The sequence below is a fragment of the Podarcis gaigeae genome (genome assembly GCF_964106915.1).
Source record: "Podarcis gaigeae genome assembly, chromosome: Z".
Lineage (NCBI taxonomy): Eukaryota > Metazoa > Chordata > Lepidosauria > Squamata > Lacertidae > Podarcis > Podarcis gaigeae.
In genome coordinates this window covers 21,106,613-21,127,819 of record NC_139691.1, presented here as the reverse complement: position 1 = coordinate 21,127,819, position 21,207 = coordinate 21,106,613, and the positions used below count along the sequence as shown (strand labels likewise).

General features: G+C 44.4%; 1 protein-coding gene across 12 annotated transcripts in view; it reads left to right on the top strand.

The window, feature by feature from the left end:
* LOC310836604 (rho GTPase-activating protein 20-like) overlaps nucleotides 1-21,207 on the top strand; it is a 94,589-nt gene that overhangs the window by 48,224 nt on the left and 25,158 nt on the right. For 7 of the 12 annotated variants that reach the window (XM_083722081.1, XM_083722092.1, XM_083722091.1 and 4 more), the window contains 3 exons: nucleotides 6,449-6,531; nucleotides 17,245-17,418; nucleotides 20,044-20,193. In XM_083722081.1, the coding sequence (XP_083578207.1) occupies nucleotides 6,449-6,531; nucleotides 17,245-17,418; nucleotides 20,044-20,193 (407 nt within the window). Of the gene's footprint in view, nucleotides 1-1,328; nucleotides 1,456-4,265; nucleotides 4,503-6,448; nucleotides 6,532-17,244; nucleotides 17,419-17,550; nucleotides 17,721-20,043; nucleotides 20,194-21,207 lie in introns of those variants that run through there. The other 5 variants (XM_083722086.1, XM_083722089.1, XM_083722083.1 and 2 more) reach the window with 4 other exon arrangements.

Genomic DNA, 21,207 nt, shown 5'->3' with positions numbered 1-21,207 from the left:
CCCCATATGAACCAACTCAGACCCTGTGATAATCATCTGAGGCAACACAAGAACAGACCTTTTCTGTGGTGGCTCCCCATTTGTGGAGTGCTCTCCCCAAGGCCGCTTGCCTGGTGCCTTCATTGCATATATTTAGGTGCCAGGCAAAAGCTTTCCTCTATAACTAGGCCTTTGGCTAATTAAACAATCAATGTCCTTTTAAGCTATCTGTGTGTGGTGGGATGGGGGGTATTTTTTGTTATTGTGGTATGTATTTTTGTATTTTTATATTGTAAACTGCCCTGTGATCCTCGGACGAAGGGCATGCTTTTGCTCTAAAGTAATCATAAGATTGCAGTGGGAATCACAATCATATGCCACAGTCTGGTTCTCAAAAGGATGATGGGATAAATGACCCGTTAATAAATAAACTGCTTGCTAAAGTTCACACTGATCCTTTTTTCATTAAATAAAGAAATCAGATTTGTCTGGCTTGATCTACCTTTTGGCAAGGCTCCAGCATCCCATTTGTTTGTTTTTCTTCCAGCTCTTGGATTGTTCTCCCGCTCCCCCCCCCCCCCGCATTTAAAGTTTATTCTGTGGGTTTTCATGCTACTGAAGGCAGAAGAACATTGTTCTGAATTCCTGACAGTTAACCATTTAGTTTTCTTTTCTTTTTCTTTTGTAAGCTGAAAACAGGACCCAAAAGACCAGGCCAGAGGTGGAATAAGACCTTCAAATTAGGACCTCTGTTATACATTACCTGAATAGACTAGAACAGCTTTTGCCAAGCTGATGGTATAAAAAAATTTGGGGTTTGGCTTTTACAGACCAACTCCCCCTTTAAGGGACCCTGTATCTCCTAAGTTCGGTATCAATCAAAGAAGAATGAGTGAGGGCAGGAACAAGTTGAAGAAAGTAAGGCAGATCTTCATTTTCTGTTGCAGCAGAGTTCCCCCTCCCCCTTCCAAGGAGGTGAGGAACCGGAACAAAAATGTTTAACAACTTTTAAAGACTTTAGAAATTGTCCAACCCCACCACTTGTAAGCATCAAACAAGCATCACAGAAAGAGGTAATCTACAACAGAAATTTGAGAGTATGACTTGTCTTCTGACTGTCAAGATACCTGATAATGCTTGATGATTGCCTTTTCCTGGCCAGTCTGGCCCATTATTTTGAAATGGCAAATACCTTGGTTCTTGAATCCGTTGCCACGAACCTGCCTTTATTCATACACAGAAGATGCTCTTTTCACAGGCCTGCTCTGCTTTTAGCAGATACTTGCCAGCTAGGTTTTTGCGGAGTGGGTAGCCCATTAATGTGAGAAATCTATCTATTTACAGGATTTGCAGGTTTTTGAAGGATATTGTGAAAGGTTTTTCCAAGATACTCCTTTTCTGCTTCAGAGAAAATCGCTCTGTGAACTCAAATGAAGTGTCCTCCCCCAGAGGCGTAGGAAGGTCAGGTGGTACTCGGTGTGGAAAATTTCTTGTCACCCCCCCCCCATTTGAATATTATTATTTTTTTGGCCTGCAAAAAATGGTTTAACATTATTTCTTATTTTCTTACAAAGGAATGTGGATTCTGGGCCTCTGATAACAAGTAGGCGACTATGGACAGATACTTAAATCTACAGGATGGATTGTGTTTTGGCTTGTGTTATTTTATTTATATTTATTGTTTATTTATTTAATAAAATTTATTTTTAAAAACCTGCAAAGTGGTTTACCAAAACAAAAAACCACCACAGCAGTAAAATCAAGAAAAATTAACAATCCTCCTTTAAAACATACAAGAGCTAAAATATTAAGATTAAAATTACTTCAATTTCCTAAGCATCTAGTATGCTTGCCTGAAGAATGCTTTTAGCAGGTGCCCGAAAAGAGTCGAGCAGAGGCATGTGCTTTGTTGCAATAGGCGGGGAGTTCCAAAGTGCAGATGCTGTCACAGTAAACAATGCAGTACAGGTATTTATGTGGAACCTGTAGTAGTGCTTGAAACTACTTAAGGGGAGCTTTTATTTATCGAGATTTCACCATGCTCTGTATTATCTGAAAAGGAAAACATTTACTTAAAAAACAGGACTGCACAGCAGCAATCTAGTCTCATCATGATCAGTGGGACTTATTCCCGAGCTGACAGTGCATAAGATGGGCTGCAATCCTAAGCACCCCTTGCATCCAACTTGTACCTAAAACTCGGCACAAGCCGCACCAGAGAATTGTAGAGTTGGAAGGGACCCCTGAGGGTCATCTAGTGAAACCCCTGGGACAATGCAGGAATCTCAACTAGGCCATCCCTGACAAATGGCCATGCATCTCTGTTTTTCCCCTCAGCCAAGACACACAACAACAGAGACTGGAGGTGGGGGAAAAGATAAATTTTGACAATGTAGCAGATTTGTCAGGCATGCACAGGAACAGCTTGAAGACTTTATACAGAGAGGAACCCTACACGGGTTTCCCGCAAGTAACGTAACAGGCTGGGAGCCAGCTCAGATAGAGAAAGACATTGGGGGACGGGAGGACAAAAGAGTACCAAAGTCCGCCCATTTTATCCTCTTTGGGATGGTGGCACTAGGGCTCTGGGACCACCCTCCTCAAAATATTTGCTTGTCTTCAATGTATTGTTACCACTGTTATTCTATAGTACAGATCCTTTTTAAATTAAACACTTTCTCTAAAATTAAAACGGCAGAAGTAATCAGTAGCATAGATATCAAAGGAAAGGCAAGAGAATAGTCCCTAATAAATACAAGGAAGACACAGGTACACAAGCACACAGAAATAAATAATCCAGCCTTGGGGAGAGGGGTGGGAATGTACAGTTTGCTGTACTTAGCCTCGAGATGGCAGAATGAAAGGGCTTTAAAAATAAAAAATAAAAATCTTGTGTCTAGGAATATTTTTCTGCAAAAGCATCAGACAAGTTGTCCAAAGTGTGAACTTCATTAATAGACCCTATTTAAAGGAATTGTTCAGTTAGGCACAGAATTGCTTTTGCTGATTTTCCCCATCTTCTTTTAATTACACAACTGCTTTTGGGGGGTGTTAGCTTCATGTAGGTAAGACTGGGGTATGTGGCTGAGTGGGTGGGGATCCTACCTTCATCCAGGGGAGGGTGAGGAAAAGGGGAGGCTGGCCTGCCGAGTGCCCAGGGCGGCGCTGAGCTGCTCGTTCCAGCACCACGTGCAGGCAAAACGAGGCGGCAGTGCTGCCATTGTCCCGTGCGCTCCACTTTTGGGGGTAGCAGAGGCTTTTCAGATGGGGATTGGGGCCCAAAGGGGGTGTGCAGGGCAGGCAGCGGCCTTGTCAGGCTTCCCCAGCAGCCCAGAAAGTCAGCCTATGTGAAGAAAATGAGACTAGGCCAAGTAGAATTGGCCTTGCCTTGCCTTTGCCCCGCCTCCAACCCAGCTGGCCAATCAGCTGCAGGTAGGGGGGGCGAAGGCAAGGCAAGGCCTAATCTATTTGGCCTAGTCTCATTTTCTTCACATAGGCTGGTTTTCCAGGACCCGGAAAGCCTAGCGGAGGATAGGGCAGTAGGGCGGTTCATAAAAAACTTTTTTGAAAATGCCTGCCCCAAAGGTCTTATCTTACTAAGCTAGGGGTTATATAGCTATACAGTGGTGCCTCGCTAGACGAAATTAATCCGTTCCGCGATTCTCTTCGTCTAGCGGTTTTTTCGTCTTGCGAAGCAAGCCCATTGACAGCTTAGCGGATTAGTGCTAGAGCTGTCAAGCGGCTTCCAGCGATCAGCTGTTAAGCGGCTTATCAGCGGAACAGCTGATAAGCGGCTTAGCGGCTTAGGAAAAGGGCAAAAAAAGCAAAAAAAAACCGCTGGGGGACGCAAGATTTTTTCGTCTTGTGAAGCAACCCCATAGGGAAATTCGTTTTGCGAAGCGCCTCCAAAACAGAAAAACCCTTTCGTCTAGCGGGTTTTTCGTCTTGCGAGGCGTTCGTCTTGCGGGGCACCACTGTATCTGAAATTTCATGCATATGAGTTAATATCTTGACCCTGCTCCACTGAATTGAAATTTCAGCCTTCAGGACATAGGAAAACAGCCAAGTAAACAGCTATTTTCGTGGAGGAGGGTCAAGATATTAACTGATATGCATGAAATTTCATATATAGCTATATAATCCCTAGTGTAGTAAGATAAGACCTTTGGAACAGGCATTTTCAAAAAAAAGTTTTTTATGAACCACCCTAGTAGGGCAGTAATTGTTCCTTGATAATTTGTTACCCCCCTCTATGATGGCACCTAGGGTGGCCCGCCCCCCCTTCCTATGCCCCTGCTCCCCCCCTCATTTTTAAAGAATATTTTCTAATTTCTGAAGCGTGAAGGATTGCTTTTCTGTGGATTATGCGTCTGCTTTGTGTTCACCTTAGAATTTGCGTAACACTGACACCCCCCAACTCCTAATATTTTGGACCACAGCTCCCATCAGCCCTAGGGAGCATGAGTCAATTCCCTATACCCAGCAGTTGATCCTTCTGCCAGATAAACTTGACTCTGGAAAAGGTAGGTTTTTAATGTCTTGGATTATTAGGAAAGCATCTGAAATTAACTGCCCATGTCACGATGTCCTTATGTGCATCTGTGATTCAACCAGACTTGAAATAATGTGCATAGGTCATGGAAACTCTCACCCATAATGATTGTGGGGCAGGAACATCTTCCCTGTAACTTACATGTGTGCTGAAAAGAGTTCTACAGTGGTGCCCCGCAAGACGAATGCCTCGCAAGACGGAAAACCCGCTAGACGAAAGGGTTTTCCGTTTTGGAGGTGCTTCGCAAAACAAATTTCCTATGGGCTTGCTTCGCAAGATGAAAATGTATTGCGAGTTCCTGCGGGTTTTTTTTCCTTTCCCCCCCTTTTTCCCAAGCCGCTAAGCCGCTTAACAACTGATCCGCTAAGCCGCTTCACAGCTGATCCGCTAAGCCGCTTATCAGCTGATCCGCTAAGCAGCTAAGCCGCTTAACAGCTGATCCGCTAAGCCCGCTAAGCCGCTAATAGCGCTAATCCGCTAAGCCGCAAATGGGCTTGCTTCGCAAGACGAAAAAACCGCAAGACGAAGAGACTCGTGGAACGGATTCTTTTCGTCTTGCGAGGCACCACTGTATTCCGAAATGTCAGGTGGTGGGGGTGGTGGCACAAGGGTAGGGGTGGCTGGGCCCAAGGTCCTGAAACTCTCTGGACCAACCACCATTCCAGTTCATTTCCAGACTCAATGGGGGAAAGACTTTTTTTTTTCTAAAGACCAAATTGCACATGGCATTATTCACACTGTTAACTGTTACATGATAATTATTCTTTGTTTGTTTTTGAAAATTAATGAGGGAGGGAGATTTAGACCACCGTTTGCAGAGAGAAGGCTTTAACCATTTACCCCATAATGTTCAAAATTTGAATTAGTTCTGCCACACTTGCTCTTTGCAACAGGAGAAAAGCTGTGCTATTTATTTTCCCCAAAGGTATAAATGACATGATATAAACACCCTATCTATGGCACAGCCACAACTGTTGCTTGAATTGTATTTTGATTTTTTTGCATATTGATTAATTCCCCTGGGACTGTAAGCTTTTTCTTCTTGTTCTGCAGCTGCGCCTTGCAAAAATCCAATCTTAGCCACCGAATTTAAGCTAGGCAAAATCCCTCAGGTTGTCTGCGCTTCTAATAAGACCCAATTCAGTGGCTAAAATTTGATTATTTGCAAAGCACAGCCACAGAACATCAAGAAAAGATCTTGTAATAGGGGAATTAATCAGTGCATGATAGGGTCAAAATATGGGTCGAGCAAAGGTATGGATGAGCCCTTGAGCCTTTGAGAAGCAAGCAGAAGAAGAGAACGTTCTATGTGGCTGTGGATGCTTTTCTGCGCATACACATACGTTTGCAGAAATAGGATGCTTCAGACACCAAGGCATCTCTAGATAAGTGTCACCACACGTCTATATGGAAGTCCTTATTTAAGCTCCACAAACTGTCTGGATCAAGTTGACTTGGGGCAGGGCAAAGTTGTTGCACATGACTAGAGATGGATCAGGCCTCTCCATATGGGAAATTTGAACATAAGAAGAGCCCTGCTGCATCAGGCCAATGGCTCATCTAATCCAGCATCCTGTTCATCCAGGTGCCCCAAACTACAAGCAGGACCTGAACATAAGAGCACTCCCCCACCCCCACCCCATGGTTCCCTGCAACTTATTCAGAAGCATTACTGCCTCCAACCCTGGAGGCAGAGCATGACATGGTGGCTAGCAGCCATTGGCAGTCTTTATCTTCCACGACTATGCCCAATCTTTTTAAAGACCTTCAAGTTGGTAGCAACCACTTCCTCCTGTGGCAGTGAATTCCATAGTTTAACATCCTTTTTGCTGCCAGCATAGTTCAGCTTTAAGCATGTGGAAACTAGTGAATTGGGGGCATACTTACCTAATCTGCCTTTTCTTTTTTTCCTTACAGAAAATGAAGCCTCTTGGACAGCGGAAGCGCTCAACGCCTGTTGCACTCAGCAAGGCACTCAGCATGTCTAAGCATCACTCCGGGTCAGCAACTTTCATTTGCAATCCCTCCTTAGTATGCACACATGCTTGGGTTTTATTGTCTAGATCAGCCTTTGCCAAGCCTTAGCTTCATATGACTATACTGGGTAGAGCTGAAGGGAGTTGTCCAAAGCATATTGAGAGCAATAGATTGACAGTGGCTGGGGTGATGGGGACTGAAATTACCAATATTCTCCCAGTCCAAATGTCCAGCATTCTATTATCTTTTTTTAGCAGGGGGTGCCACTTGAAAGATTTATATACCCCCTGACATTTAAAAAAGAAACAAGCTTCAAAGTGGTTTACAAAGAGAACAAAACAATAAACATATTAAGAAAATCTGTTAAAAACAGCTATTCAAAACTTTTCAAAGAATAATTAAACTTACGGATAAGCTATAAACAGATCAAAGCACATTGATAGGTTTGCCTGAACAAAAATGTTTTTAACAGGAGCTTTAAAAAGAGTACAGCGAAGGTGATATAAACAGGCAGGGAGTTCCATAGGATAGGTACTGCCATACGAAATGCTTGAGTTCTTACAAACGGTATGATGTGGCACCTGTAACAGGATCCAGTGCTGCAGATCAAGTGTGTGTTAATGGGGTAAGGCAATCTGGCAGATAAACTCGCCTCCAGTTGTAAAGGGCATTGTACTGTATACTACAAGTTCAAGCTGTTAAGGGCAACAGCTTGAACTTGGCCCAGCAGCAGATTGGCAACCAGCACAGACCATCTTCCTCTTGTCAGCAACTGTGCTGCAGCATGCTGCACTAACTTCAGCTTCCAGATCAAGTGCAGGGGAAGCTCCACACAGCAGTAATTCAGTACCAGTTTCTCAGGTCAAAGCGAACAAGAGGGCATAAATAGGTAGTGCAATCACATAAGTAAACTGGCAAATTTTAGGCAGATCCAAGGCAACTGATCACATGGGAAAGTGAGGTCTGGATTGTGCCTACTGGCCTCACCTCCAAATCTCTGCAGTTTCACCCAAATTTATTCACAAAGGCTCTGTGCCAGGGTTGCAGACCCTGTGGCTTTCCAGGTATACTGCAGCTCATTTTTTATTTTTGTTTAAAAAATATGTTACAGTCATTTGACCACTTGCAATCTTAAGGCCACTGCACATTTAACTGCTGATTAGTTTTTTCTCTGCCCCCACCCCATTAATCCACAGGAGTGAAAACAAAAGAACCCTAGTTCCCATAGGGCCACTGCAGAGGTTACCCTGACCTCCCCCCATCCTACCAGGTTTCCTCTTTCCTGCACCAAATTACATTCAATTTGGCTTAGCAAAGGCCGTTTTCTAGATGAGACTTATTGGAGATGCTGGACATTCCACAGAAGAAGCAGTGAGAGAGGAAACAAAAGTGCGAGTCTCTTCCTCTCCTGAAGGCAACTTCTAGGTCTCCCTGGAAAAGCGGAGGTGGGCATTTCCTCCAAGGGTGCAAAGTTCTCTTGATGTGGGTCAGGATGTGTTTCTGTTCCCTTCAGATGATTCCTAGAAACATGAATCACTTCCTCTCTTTCGCTGCTTCCGTTGAAAAATCTAGAGTGGTCACCACAGTTTATTGCAAGGCTGTTCTAAGTATATGGAGAAATATTATCCATAACTTTCCCATTGCAAAACTGAATGAAGGCTGCCCATCTCTTGATAAATCTGTCCTGCCAAATGCATTGGTACCTCAGTTATGAACTTAATCCGTTCCCAAAGTCCGTTCTTAAACCAAAGCCATTCTTAAACCGAGACACACTTTCCCTAATGAGGCCTCCCGCCACCGGTACCCTTCCACCGTTCAGCTTCCGTTCTTAGACCAAGGTAAAGTTCGTTAACCGGAACACTACTTCTGGTTTTGCAGAGTTCTTATACTGAATAGTTCATAAACAGTTCTTAAGCTGAGGTTGCACTGTACCGCTTTGTGATCTTGTTTTATAGGTCCATTTAGTCATTAATGTTATTTCCAAAATTTCAGAAGTAAGAAGCACAGATTTCTAGTGGATGGCAAATTTGTAAATTTATTCCAAGCTTTGCTTTGCACAAAATGGAATACTAAACACCCCCACCCCTCCCCCATATGTAACAGAATGGATGAGAAAATAATTTGGAAGGAACAACTATCATTGTTACTTGAGGCCTAGATGACCTTGTTGGCTTTCCTGGGTAGAAAACCTTCAAGTTAGTCTACTGAAATCCAATCTACTTGGGCCTGCCTTAGAAGACAGTCCAGAACATAGCTGTCAAGTGTCCCTTATTTGAAGGGACAGTCCCTTATTCCAGCACCATGTCCCGCTGCTGTCCCTTATTGATGGATGTCCCTTAAATGTCCCTTAAATGATGTCCCTTACATTTCAAAGGAAGCAGCTCCTCTCCCTCCCTCCCTCCCTCCCTGCCGGCCAGGGAGGAGGGAGGCTCCAACTGTGTTGCTTGGCTGTGTTGCTCACCCAGTAAGAAGTCTAAGAACGACTGGGGGTGGAGCTTGAATGCCTTGTGTGTGGCTAGTTAATGCAAGCTGAGGGGTTTTTTGAATGCTGGATGCCATTTTGTTGCACGTGCTGCTGCAAACTTTGCAGTGCAAAGCCAGGCTGGGGAGCCATCTTTAGTTGAGGCTGCATAGGCCTTGTGGTGCATGTGATTCAGATTCTATTCAGTTGAACCTCTGGTTACAAAGTTGGTTGGACAGTGTTCTCGAAGCTACCAGCATGAGTTTGACCAGTCTGCAGGAGGACAGGAAGACTGGAGTGCCTGGAACAGGTGAGGCTGCAGGCCCCTTATTTTGGCTGCTGGTCCCTTATTTTCAAGGCTGCTGGTCCCTTATTTTCAAATCTGTAAGTTGACAGCTATGGTCCAGAAATTGCAGCTACTGCAAAATTCAGCAGCCCAGAGTGCTTATGGGAGTGGCAGACCAAGCATATCCATTGTAAAAAAAAACTTCACTGGTTGCCACTTGTTTTCCAGACCCAATTTGAAGGACTTATACTTATGTAAATCGAACCATCTGCAAGTTAGGGGCTTCTCATGCATGTGAAGACTGGTTCCGGGTGGACTGAGTGGACGAGACTAATAGTGGGTCCAGTGGCCAAGAAGGCAGTTTCTGCATGTGCTGTAGCGGGAAGTGAGGGGCTGATGGGACTTGTCAACCTGGAAAGAGAGCCCATCTAGGAGAAGAAAACTCTGATCCTAAACCTCCCCTGCCTTGAGGGTCAGGAGAAGAAAAGGCTAAGGACTAATCCCTACACAAATCCGGAATGGTGTCCATAAGACAGTTGGATGGCGCCTTGCATGCCTTCTTTCGGAGGGGGGGCATAGCTAAGGTCCTGGCCTGCCCCTCAGGAATTTGTGCCTGAGCCTTCTGGACTTTTCAAAAGAACAGCAAGCCCAAGCGGCTGTCTCTTTAATAGCGAATAAGTTATCACAGAGTTTGGAGACTCCCTCGCTCCCACCAGCAATGAGATGATGGATTCTAGAAGGCCATGCTCTCTGTCATTCCTGTTCCAAAGATGCCCTCACAAATAACATTTCCTGCCAGTTTATTTAATTAAAATAAATATTTTCTTTAAAGCCAAGATAAAAAAACTTTAATGATTTACACTTCAAACCAAGCAAGCTTTTATGGGAACACTATTTTTCATTTAGCACCATACTATAACCCCTCTGCTTTTGGGGAAATGATTTGTGCAGCTTCCAGCATGGTTTTTATCTGAGAGGAATTCTTGCACTGGCTGCCACTGAGAAGGCCTTTCCTTCTTCTAGCTTTCTCCATTTTCTGCAAGCAACTCGAATGGGAGAAACACATTCTTGGCTTTATTTGGATGCAGGGAAGAATGTCTTTTTGCAGACTAGGCAGAGGGCAAAGAGGGGGCACTTAACATTTCCTGGGTTGGCCTGACCCTGGGAATTTGTCACAACGTCACTGGTGATTTGTAGGTTCACGTATTATTAGTTCCCTTGCATTGCATTTTTTAAAGAACAAGATTAGATAGATTTTGGCCACATATCCAAAACTTGCACAATTGCTGGTTCAAAGTGTTAATAGATGTTGGTGTTGGATGCTGATTTAGAAATAATTAGTTTGGGGGGAGGAAGCGAGTAAGAGGCAAAAGGATAGAAGTTTGTAAAATTATGCATGGCATAGAGAAAGTGGATAGAGAAAAGCTTCTCTCTCACTCTTGCGTAACACTTGAACAAAGGATTTGCTTTCATTATATGCTGGGGAAAAGCCCTAAGGAAGAAAAGAGGAAGGTGTCATGCAGATACAGTATTCTGGGAGGGAGTTCCAGGTGTAGGAAGGAGGGACAGGTTCATTTAAAGGAGCAGGAGGTTTTCAGATAAAGGAGTGCTAAGAGTAAATGAACCAAGCTCCAGTAGGACCCTGGGTGGATCTGGTCAGGTTGGGTCTGAAGTGGATGCTCAGACTCCAGAAAGCACTAATTTTGTGTATCAGCCCTGTATGGGTGATGATGAGTCTTTCTTAATCAACCAATTTGGTATAAAATAATTAGTCTCAGTAACATTTTCCTGTTTTACAAACTAATATCTATTTGAAGTGATCCTGTGGAACTTGATGATTTGACCTCTTTTATTATTGAGCAGTTTAGAACTTTTATATTGGACCTTATATTGGAGGCTGACGACTTAAAGTGAATGCATAAAGCTATGGACCATAATTAAGATGCAAGCGAAGATTTAGGCATCTCACTCTGTTTTCAGCTCCCTGAAGCCTGTAACGAATCGCCACCCCACCCCACCCCCACTCACCTCCCCCCCCCAAGAAAATCTTTAATAAAGATACATTTTTTTAAAAAAAAACTAACTGACCTAACTAACTGACCCATTGCATTGCGGATAACTTGGTTCTGCCCTCAACAAAAGCCTGCCCCCCAAAATAATAAATCCTGACTACACCCAACCTCTGGGATGAATTCACCTCTCAGCTGTTATCCACAAAGATCATTGTCTGAGAAACTTTGAAAGAACTAATGACCCCCATGGATGAGCAGCTAGCAGACATCAGTGTGAGGGTGAATACCATAGCTGTCAACGTTTCCCTTTTTTTAAGGGAAATTCCCTTCTTCCAAATAGGATTCCTCGCAAGAAAAGGGAAAAGTTGACAGCTATGGTGAATACTTTATTGGAAATTGCAGATTTGGTCAAGGAAATTGGTCTCTGACATGAAAAGCAGATTCAATGAGTTCTTTTTTAAAAAGTATTTTTATTAAAGATTTTCTTGGTTTACAAAAGTATGTGCAGTGTCTCCCCCCCCCCCCCCCGTAACATTTTTTAACAGATCAGTTTCATTTGTTGAGACATTAGGAAGAAAAGGGGGGGGGGAGATGAGTGGGCGATATTTCTATTTTACTTAATATATGTGGGGTTTTGTGTCAGCGTTGCTTGCGTAGGTTCTCGTTAGGTCAGTTAGTTAAGAATTTTCATTTATTTACAGTCATACCTTGAGTTGAATGTGCTTTGGGTTGAGTGCGTTCGAGTTGCGCTCCGCGGCAACTCGGAAGTAACGGAGTGCGTTACACTCAAAATGACATTACGCGCATGCACAGAAGCGGCGAAACACGACACGCGCAGACCCGCCGTCGTGTCTTAATGTTCCATTTGGGATGTGAACGGGGCTCCGGAACGGATCCTGTTCGTGTTGTGTATTGAGTCAAAGGATTTTATATCTGTATTATTATTGTCTGTAATTGCATTAGGGTAAAGTAACTGCCTTTTGGTTCCAGAGGGTACAGCTACTATTGGTTCATTTAAGCTGCTGTATTTGGATCCTCTGTCTTACTGGTTTCCTCCAAAAGGCAGGACTGTGATTGCCTGATATTGTTCCCTCCAAAATGTATCCTTTCTAGCTAGTTCCCTGTCCCTATAAATGTAGCTCTCCCCTCCTCAAGTCTCAGTCTTGTTGCTTTAATAAAGAAGTGTTACTAGAGAGCTGTCTCCAGCATATTATGTCAAGAGAGCTGAAATCACAAACCCCACGTCACAACAACTGGCGACGAGGATGGGATCCGGAATGCTGAGGAGCAGTTAAACGCAGCCCTGCCTCAGAGTCCGGATTGTAGCTAAGAACAAGACTCACTGGCCAGCTGAGAAGACGACCCTGCCCACAGGACAATGGAGAGTCCAAGGGTATTGGAGCCCTTCCAGCCATCAGAGCCCCACACGTGGGAAGACTACGTCGAACGCTTCGAGTTCTTCGCAGTGGCTCAAGGGATCACCGATGCCAGCAAAAGAAGGGCCACATTCCTGAGCTACTGTGCGCCTGAGACCTTCAAGCTGGCCAAGGCATTCCTTGCCCCAGCGAAGCTAAGTGAGACATCTCTCAAAGATATTCTTGCCTGCCTAACAAGCCATTTAGCGCCTACTGAGACCAAGATGGCCCGGCGGATGGAGTTTCATAAGAGGCAGCAGCATGCTGGGGAGTCTGTATCTGCATTTCTAGCTGAACTGCGGAAGCTCGCTCAGCACTGCGACTTCCAAGACCTGGAAGAGACTCTTCTGGATCGGTTTGTCGGTGGTCTGAGCAGCAAGAAAGCCAGAAGATGCATTGTGGCTAAAGAAGAGGTTACCCTTGCTTCAGCCTTGAAGGAGGCCACCGCCACGGAGAATTATGAAAGAGAGGAGCTTGATGCCAGTCGCAGGGTCCCTAAGCCACAGATAGAAGTTGCGCATGCCATGGACGAGCTAGAGGCTACTCCGAGCCAGAGCCCAGTCCGTGGGGTCGAGTCAGTGCGTCAGGCCTGCACAGTTCACAAAGATCACCGAGGCAGGTGCCTTGGTTGTGGCGGAAACCATGAGCGGAAGAGTTGTCGTTTCCGGGATGCTATGTGCCGGACGTGCGGAAAGACAGGTCACATCGCCAGGGTCTGTAGATCGGCGGCGTTGGGAGCGACAGGAGCACCTAGACTGGAGCATCGCAGATCGCCCACAGCAAACCATGTTCTAAAGGACTGCCACTACGTAACGGAGATCAACGGGAGGGTCGTGCAGTTTCCAGCGCAAGGCAAGGCACACGTCAAGGTGAAGATTGAGGGTCAGCTGTGCGACATGGAGGTGGACTCCGGATCTGGATTCACTATCGTGTTGGACCAGACCGCGAGGACATTCTTCCCCAGGGGTAAGTTGCCCCCTCTGGAGCCCTTCCCGGCAACTTTGCAGTCATACTCAGCGGGCCGCATCCATGTCATGGGAATGTGTGCCGTGAGAGTACAGTTCCGGGACAAACAGGCGGTACTCAAACTGGTGATTGCGAAGGGCAGTCGCCCCAGTCTCCTGGGCACTGACTGGTTCCCCGCCAGGGCTTAATTCAATCCAAACCTGCCCTGAGATGAGCGAGGCATTATGCAAAGAATTTGCTGGTCTCTTTAATGGAAAACTGGGTTTTCCCAAAGGGCCCCCAGTTGACTTCGAATTGGACCCTGGGGTGGCCCCAATCCGACTCAAACCAAGGCGAGTGCCATTTGCACTGCAACCCAAGATCGAAGCAGAGCTGGATAAATTGGTCAAGCAGGGGGTTCTCTCACCCGTGGACTCCGCTAAGTGGGAGACTCCAATCATCACGCCCCTTAAAGCAAATGGGGAAGTCAGGATCTGTGCTGATTACAAATGTACTATCAATAAGGCGCTCAGGGGAAACTCATACCCCATTCCAGTCGTATCACATCTGTTGGCTATACTGGCTGGGGGTAAGGTGTTCGCCAAACTTGACCTGGCACAAGCTTACCAACAGCTGCCAGTAACCCCACAATCAGCGGAAGCACAGACTATTGTCACACATAAAGGGGCGTTCAAAGTTAACAGATTACAATTTGGAGTTTGTGTGGCCCCAGGGATTTTTCAAGGGCTCATGGAACGCCTGTTAAGAGGTCTGCCGGGGGTAGAAGAAGATTGGAAGAAATTCAAGACCTACCTACAGAAACATTGTAAATTGTATGAATGTTAAGAAGGATGCTAGATTATAAATAACTTGGCACCATTAAGTTAGGTGAAGTGATATACGAAGATAAGTCAAATTTAAGAAAAGACAAATTATTAGGCTAAATTTAAACTTTTAAGGTTTGAATAAATGATATCAAAAATTTGAGACACAACATTGGAAAATTAGATAATAAGAATGGAAATAAGGTGATAAATTGCTGGTTAGATATTTATAAATTAGGAACGCAGGAGCGGGAGATGCGAGGGAGTCCAAAGAAGTTAAGAAAATATGTCATGATATGTGTTATCTTGTTTCTTTATTTGTATTGTAATTTATAAAAAAAACCTTCAATAAATATTTATTAAAAAAAAATAAGAGGTCTGCCGGGGGTCTTGCCATTTTTTGATGACGTTTTGATTGCTGGAAAAGACCCACAGGAACTGGTTGCGCGTGTCCGTGCAGTGTTGCTCAAGTTCAAGGAGGCGGGGTTGCAACTAAAAAAGGGAAAATGCAGTTTTGGGGTGCCAACTGTGGAATTCTTGGGGTTTAAAATTGATGCATCAGGCATCCACCCCACAGATGCTAAGGTTAAGGCCATCATCGAGGCACCACGACCACAGAACAAGACGGAGTTGCAGTCATTCCTGGGACTTATTAACTTTTATCATTCGTTCTTACCCCAGAAGGCTTCGGTAGCTGAACCATTACATAGACTGTTGCAGAAAAAGAATGTGTGGCGATGGGGGCAGGAGCAGCAGAAGGCTTTTGACTCCTTGCGAGGAATGCTGAGTAGCAAGAGCGTCCTTGCTCATTATGATGAATCGAAGCCGCTGGTCCTGGCATGTGATGCCTCTCAATACGGCCTGGGGGCGGTGCTGAGTCATAGGGAACCGGATGGGTCGGAAAAGCCCATCTCTTTCTATTCCCGTACGTTGTCGCCCACGGAGCGCAACTATGCTCAAATTGACAAAGAGGCGCTTGCAATTGTGGCAGGAATCAAAAAGTTCCATGATTATGTGTATGGTCGTCATTTCTCCATTGAAACGGACCACAAACCACTGTTGGGGTTGTTCAACCCGAACAAACAAACGCCACAAATTCTCTCCCCCAGAATGTTGCATTGGTCTATATTCCTGAACGGGTTCCAGTACACCTTGACCCATGTGCCGGGGAAACGGTTGTGCCACGCTGATGCGCTGAGTCGATTGCCCCTTCCTGGCGGGAGCAATGAAGATCCTGCTCCAGCGGAGCACATAATGATGCTGGAAACACTTCCGGGGGCTCCTGTGACGGCTACTGATATTGCTGAGAAAACGAGGAAAGATGCTGTTCTCTCCCATGTGCTCACTTGGGTGGGGAGGGGGTGGCCAGGTGGTCCGCATGAAGACAAATTCAGGCCTTATGCGACAAGGCAGCACGAGTTATCCATGCATAAGGGTTGTCTCCTGTGGGGAGATAGGGTGATCATCCCAGCACCACTGAGAAACAGGGTTCTTGAGACGCTTCACATGGGACACCCGGGAATGGTCAGGATGAAGTCGCTAGCCCGATGTTATGTGTAGTGGCCTGGAATGGACCAGGACATAGAACAATGGGTATGAACATGCAAGGCATGCCAAGAGGTGCGGCCAGAAGTGGCCAGAGCACCAGTTCACTGGTGGGAGCAGTCCAGATCTCCCTGGAGCCGGCTGCACTTAGATTTTGCTGGGCCATTCCAGGGGAAGGTCTTTTTGGTTATCGTCGATGCATATTCCAAATGGTTAGAAGTGGCGATGGTCCCTAGCATGGCATCAGCTGCTGTAATCAAGGTGTTGAGGCAGCTGTTTGCAACCCACGGGTTACCTGAGACCATTGTATCAGATAATGGGGCAGCTTTTGTATCCCAAGAATTCAGAGCATTCTTGGCTGATAACTTCATAAGGGGGGTCACATCCGCACCCTTTCACCCATCCTCCAATGGGCAGGCGGAGCGCATGGTAAGAACAGCCAAATAATCCATTGCACGCTTAATGGAGGGTAACTGGTCAGCTCGCATCGCGCGAATGTTATTTTTGCAGCATGCGACGCCGTGTACTGTGACGGGCAAGTCGCCAGCTGAGCTGCTCTTGGGTAGAAGATTGGTAACGGTGCTGGATTATGTCCACCCGGATAAAATGCCAAACCGTAATTCAAGAGCAAACCCCCAGGCTGAGACTGACACAACAAGGTATTTCGCCCCTGAAGATCTGGTCTGGGTGAGGAACTATTCACGAGGTTCGCGGTGGGTGGCTGGTGTGGTCACCCGGGCTAGTGGACCTGTGTCCTATTATGTGACCTTGGAAAATGGGCAAGTTTGGAAGAGACATATAGATCAGCTGAGGCGCCGGGCACTCAGCAGGGCATCCCAAGGTACCACTGTACTTGATTTTGGGGGGGGACAGCTGCCCCCCTAACTACACCCATGTCCCAGAGATTGGGGCTGCCATTGCATCCCTGGTCTCCCACACTAATTGGATCTTCTGCCAAGTTGATAATGACCTGATTGTGTTTTTGCAGCTGGCTGCTTTTTGCTTATATCAGTCATGTGGTTTGAAGAAACCAGAAGATTGTCTGATTATTATTTTTTTTGTTGATTCAGATTCACTGGCATACACAAAGCACGAAGAAGAGATTTATATCAAAACATATGTGCAGGATCCGTTGGGTGAGAGGGGTTGTTTCTGGTGTTTTCCTGAGCTAAGGATTTAAGGGGCCACCTACATCGGCATTGTCTCCACTCCCCCATCACAACTCATTAGATAATTTCTCTTTTTCAGCAGGGAAGTAATTTGTCAACCCGTCCATTCAGACAATGGATTACCAGCCGGGGCTTTCGGTAATCCAAATTCCGTTTTCATTTTGGAGGAGCAAGTACAGCTAACTGCAGGCTTACAGACGCAAGAGAGATGTTTGTTCCTGTTCAGCAATATGTTGGTTGTTGCCAAGTTCAAGTAAGTGCAGATTTTATCTACAAGGCTGTTAATGAAGTGGGTATTTCATAGGAGTACCTTGCAAAGGTTACTTGCCCAGGTGTCTGTACTTGGAACTGGAACTGAACTTGGAACTGGAGCCTTCTTGAGTGTGGTCCATTTGTGGCCTCTCTCTCCATTCTCAGAATTAAGCTAGCCATTGTTGCACCCTCCAGATGTTAGTGGACTACAGCTCCTCTCACTGTATGCCATGCTGGCTGCTGGGACTGCTGGGAGTTGGAGTCAAACAGCATCTGGAGTGCACCAGGCTGGGGGCGTCTGGTGTAAGAGCTTGCTTAGCTTATCATCAGGGGAGGAGGGCAGTGGTGAGCTTAAGGAAATCATATTTGGAAAATGGGTGTTTCCAGCTGTTTGTTGTTTATTGTAGGATGGGCACATTTCACCCATGCAAAAAAATTTTTTTTGCTACATCCACATAACTTTATTGGCACCAGAATACCTGCCTGTATTTTCCCTCTATTGAATCAGGATTTACCCTGCACATAGAAAATCTGACAAGTATTTTTGTTAATGCCAGCAATCTGCTTATGATATCTGAACGACCTGTTTGCAGAATTAATGAAGTCCTCATATGGAACACCCCAAGTTTCTAAAGTTCTTTTTCTTCATATTTTAGGGTATTATTATTATTATTATTATTATTATTAAAAACTGGCCATTTTCTGAAATGGACAAGCAGGATAGAAATGTGCTATAAATCAGAATGAATAAATAAATAGTCAAGTCCTGACTTTCTGATTTCTTCATAAAACAAGTTAAAAATGCAGCAAATATTCTTATGAAAGTAGAACATGAGGGGCATAGGGTTGAGCGGGAGGGAGAAGCAGAATTAAAGAAATTGTGCAATATTTTGCCAGATTAGTTTTGCTACTGCTAAGTAAAATCACAACAAGGCTAATGACTCTTTTATGAAATGCCAGACCCCAACAGAAATGGGGAGACTTGGAAAACATCAGTCTCTCCCTATGCAAGGTTTTACTGGTGTAAAAAGGTAAAGGTAAGGTACCCCTGCCCGTACGGGCCAGCCGTGTCGGACTCTAGGGTTGTGCGCCCATCTCACTTAAGAGGCCGGGGGCCAGCGCTATGCGGAGACACTTCCGGGTCACGTGGCCAGCGTGGCGAAGCTGCAGCTGCCGAGACAGTACCAGCGCAGCACATGGAAACGCCGTTTACCTTCCCGCTATAAAGCGGTACCTATTTATCTACTTGCACTTGGGGGTGCTTTCGAACTGCTAGGTGGGCAGGAGCTGGGACCGAAAGACGGGAGCTCACCCCGCCGTGGGGATTCGAACCGCCGACCATGCGATCGGCAAGTCCTAGGCGCTGAGGTTTTACCCACATCGCCACCTGCGTTCCGTTTTACTGGTGTGCAACAGAACAAATAATTGTGACTATTTTATCATTTGTTTTATTTGTTACAGTAATTTATATCTCACCATTCTACAAAAAAATTGTGCTCAAAGAATGTCATGATATGGTAAAATAAAACAGAAAATTTACAAGAATGAACAGATCGTACACTATTAAAAAGCAACAATTTAAAACATAATACATTCTTTAAAATTATGCTGGAAGAAAACAGCTTTCACTGCCTGCTGTGTAGATTTGGGAATTGACTGCTCCACTGGAGTCTTTTCTCTCATAAGGAGGAAATTTCTGGCCTGATTCCTGACCCCAACAACAACCATTCCCATTCATAAATATGTGGGTCCATCCTGCTAACAAGGAGTGTGTCTTCATTGGTGAATGAGTGTAGGGATGAATGAAGCTGCCAGTTTCAGTTTCTCTTCATCTCTCATTTATCCAGTCTTCAAGTTCAGGTCTCTCTGCATCTGCACATCTGTTTCCAAGTTGCTGCTTTTAAAAGTCCTCATAAAACTTTGTATTTTAATGTATAATTTTCCTAATACAGTATACACAACTTGTATGCATTTTTGCCCTAGTAATGCATATTTTTATTAACAACCGCCTATTGTAATGCACTTTTAAATGTTGTTTTCACTAACATATGCATTTGTTCACATTTTCCATTAAAATGTGAGTTTTTGTGTACCTTATTTGATTGAAGAACTTGCAGCACAAAATTCAGAGAAGTGTAATTCTTTTTTAACTGCATTCTGTTTTTAAAAGAATATATATTATATTGCTTTTTCACATGTAATTTAAAAAACAACAGTAAGCAACAACAATAGCAGCAAGTGTGTCATTTCTTGGGGGGAAAGTGTGTCAGCAGTTGGAACCAGCAATTAGAAAAAGTCTGTGATGCATTTTAAAATCTCTAATCAAATAAGACTCTCCAGATTTTTCCATAGGGAAGTTGTGTCAAGAATTTTGTAGGATGGGTGTGTGTTTTGGTCACATATTGTTTTGGGAAGAGTGAATCAGGAAAGTTTACCTTTAAGGCAAATTCAATCAAATTTTTCTCTCTCCCCTTAAGGGTGGTTCAACAGTGGTCATAATTCAGGAGAAGTGAAGATAAATGGTGGAGAGGTCTATGGTGAGGATGCAGAAAAAGACATGGGCACCACATGCCGTCTTCCTCTTGCCAGCATTCTTAACATAACCTGTCTCTGGCTTTGGATCTAGGTCATCCTCCAACTTGAAAGTGAAGAAGCAGGTGCACCTGACTAAGGTGTGGACAGGCAGCTGCCTCAGTGAAGTGTCGGAGAAAAGATTCACCCATGAGACCTCCTTTGTGATTGGCTGGCCCACCACCAACTTTGTTGTCACTTATAGGTAACACCTTCTCTCAGAATTCATCATCTATCCCCCCCGCTCCAAATCACCTCACATTTTCCTTAAACAACATCCGATGACAACACAGAGATGTAGAAGCTGACCTCCACCACCCCTCACTCACTAAGAATGTTTCCCAAACTTACTTACTTTGTTTGGCTAATTTATTTACAAAATTTATCTCCCACAAAAAATTATCTCCCACAAAGATCTGGGCTCAAAGTAGCTTATGATAATTTTAAACAACAGAATATATAAGCAGTAATTTGAGACAGGTCAAAAGCTGTCAATGGCAAAACTACAATGGCAACAACAACAGGAATAAAGAGTTAACAACATCAGTTTGAACCAGTATTATTAACATGGAGATTCACTAAGGATTGAATGGTAGTTTAGCTTTCTTTGAAATGTTTGAGATTTCCTGCATGAGGAGAAATCTCAAAATTCAACCATTCATTCATTCATTTACATCCTTTGAAAAATACCATGAACATGACTTAAAATACAAATAAAATTCAGTTCTGGACACATAAAAAATCACACAAGGATTACTGTCTTCAAAGAACAGTATAAAGACAACCATTCTTACTATGATTTTTACTGTTACAGCATAAATAAACAATGCTGAGTACCTCAGAGTAGCATCCTGAGTTAGCTACATTGCATCCTTAGTTTCCTTATTCTCACACGTTACAAAATCAGACCAATCTGACCCAATCAATCAAACCAACATATCATTCTTTTTAGTCCCTCTAGACAACTTTATGTGTCAATTTATGATTTATTATTTGTCAAATATTTGGGGGTCATGCTTTATCTTTCTCTTTTCCCTTTTGCAATGCAATTCCTGTAGCCATTTGACCTTTGAAATGATTGTGCCTATTTGTCCATTTCATGGCTAATTTCATAACAGAAATGCACAAAGTACACATGCTCTGTAATTTTTATTCCCCAGCATGTATCCCTCCAGATATGGTTGGACTACACCTTCTGTTGGGTGTTGATGGGGGAAAG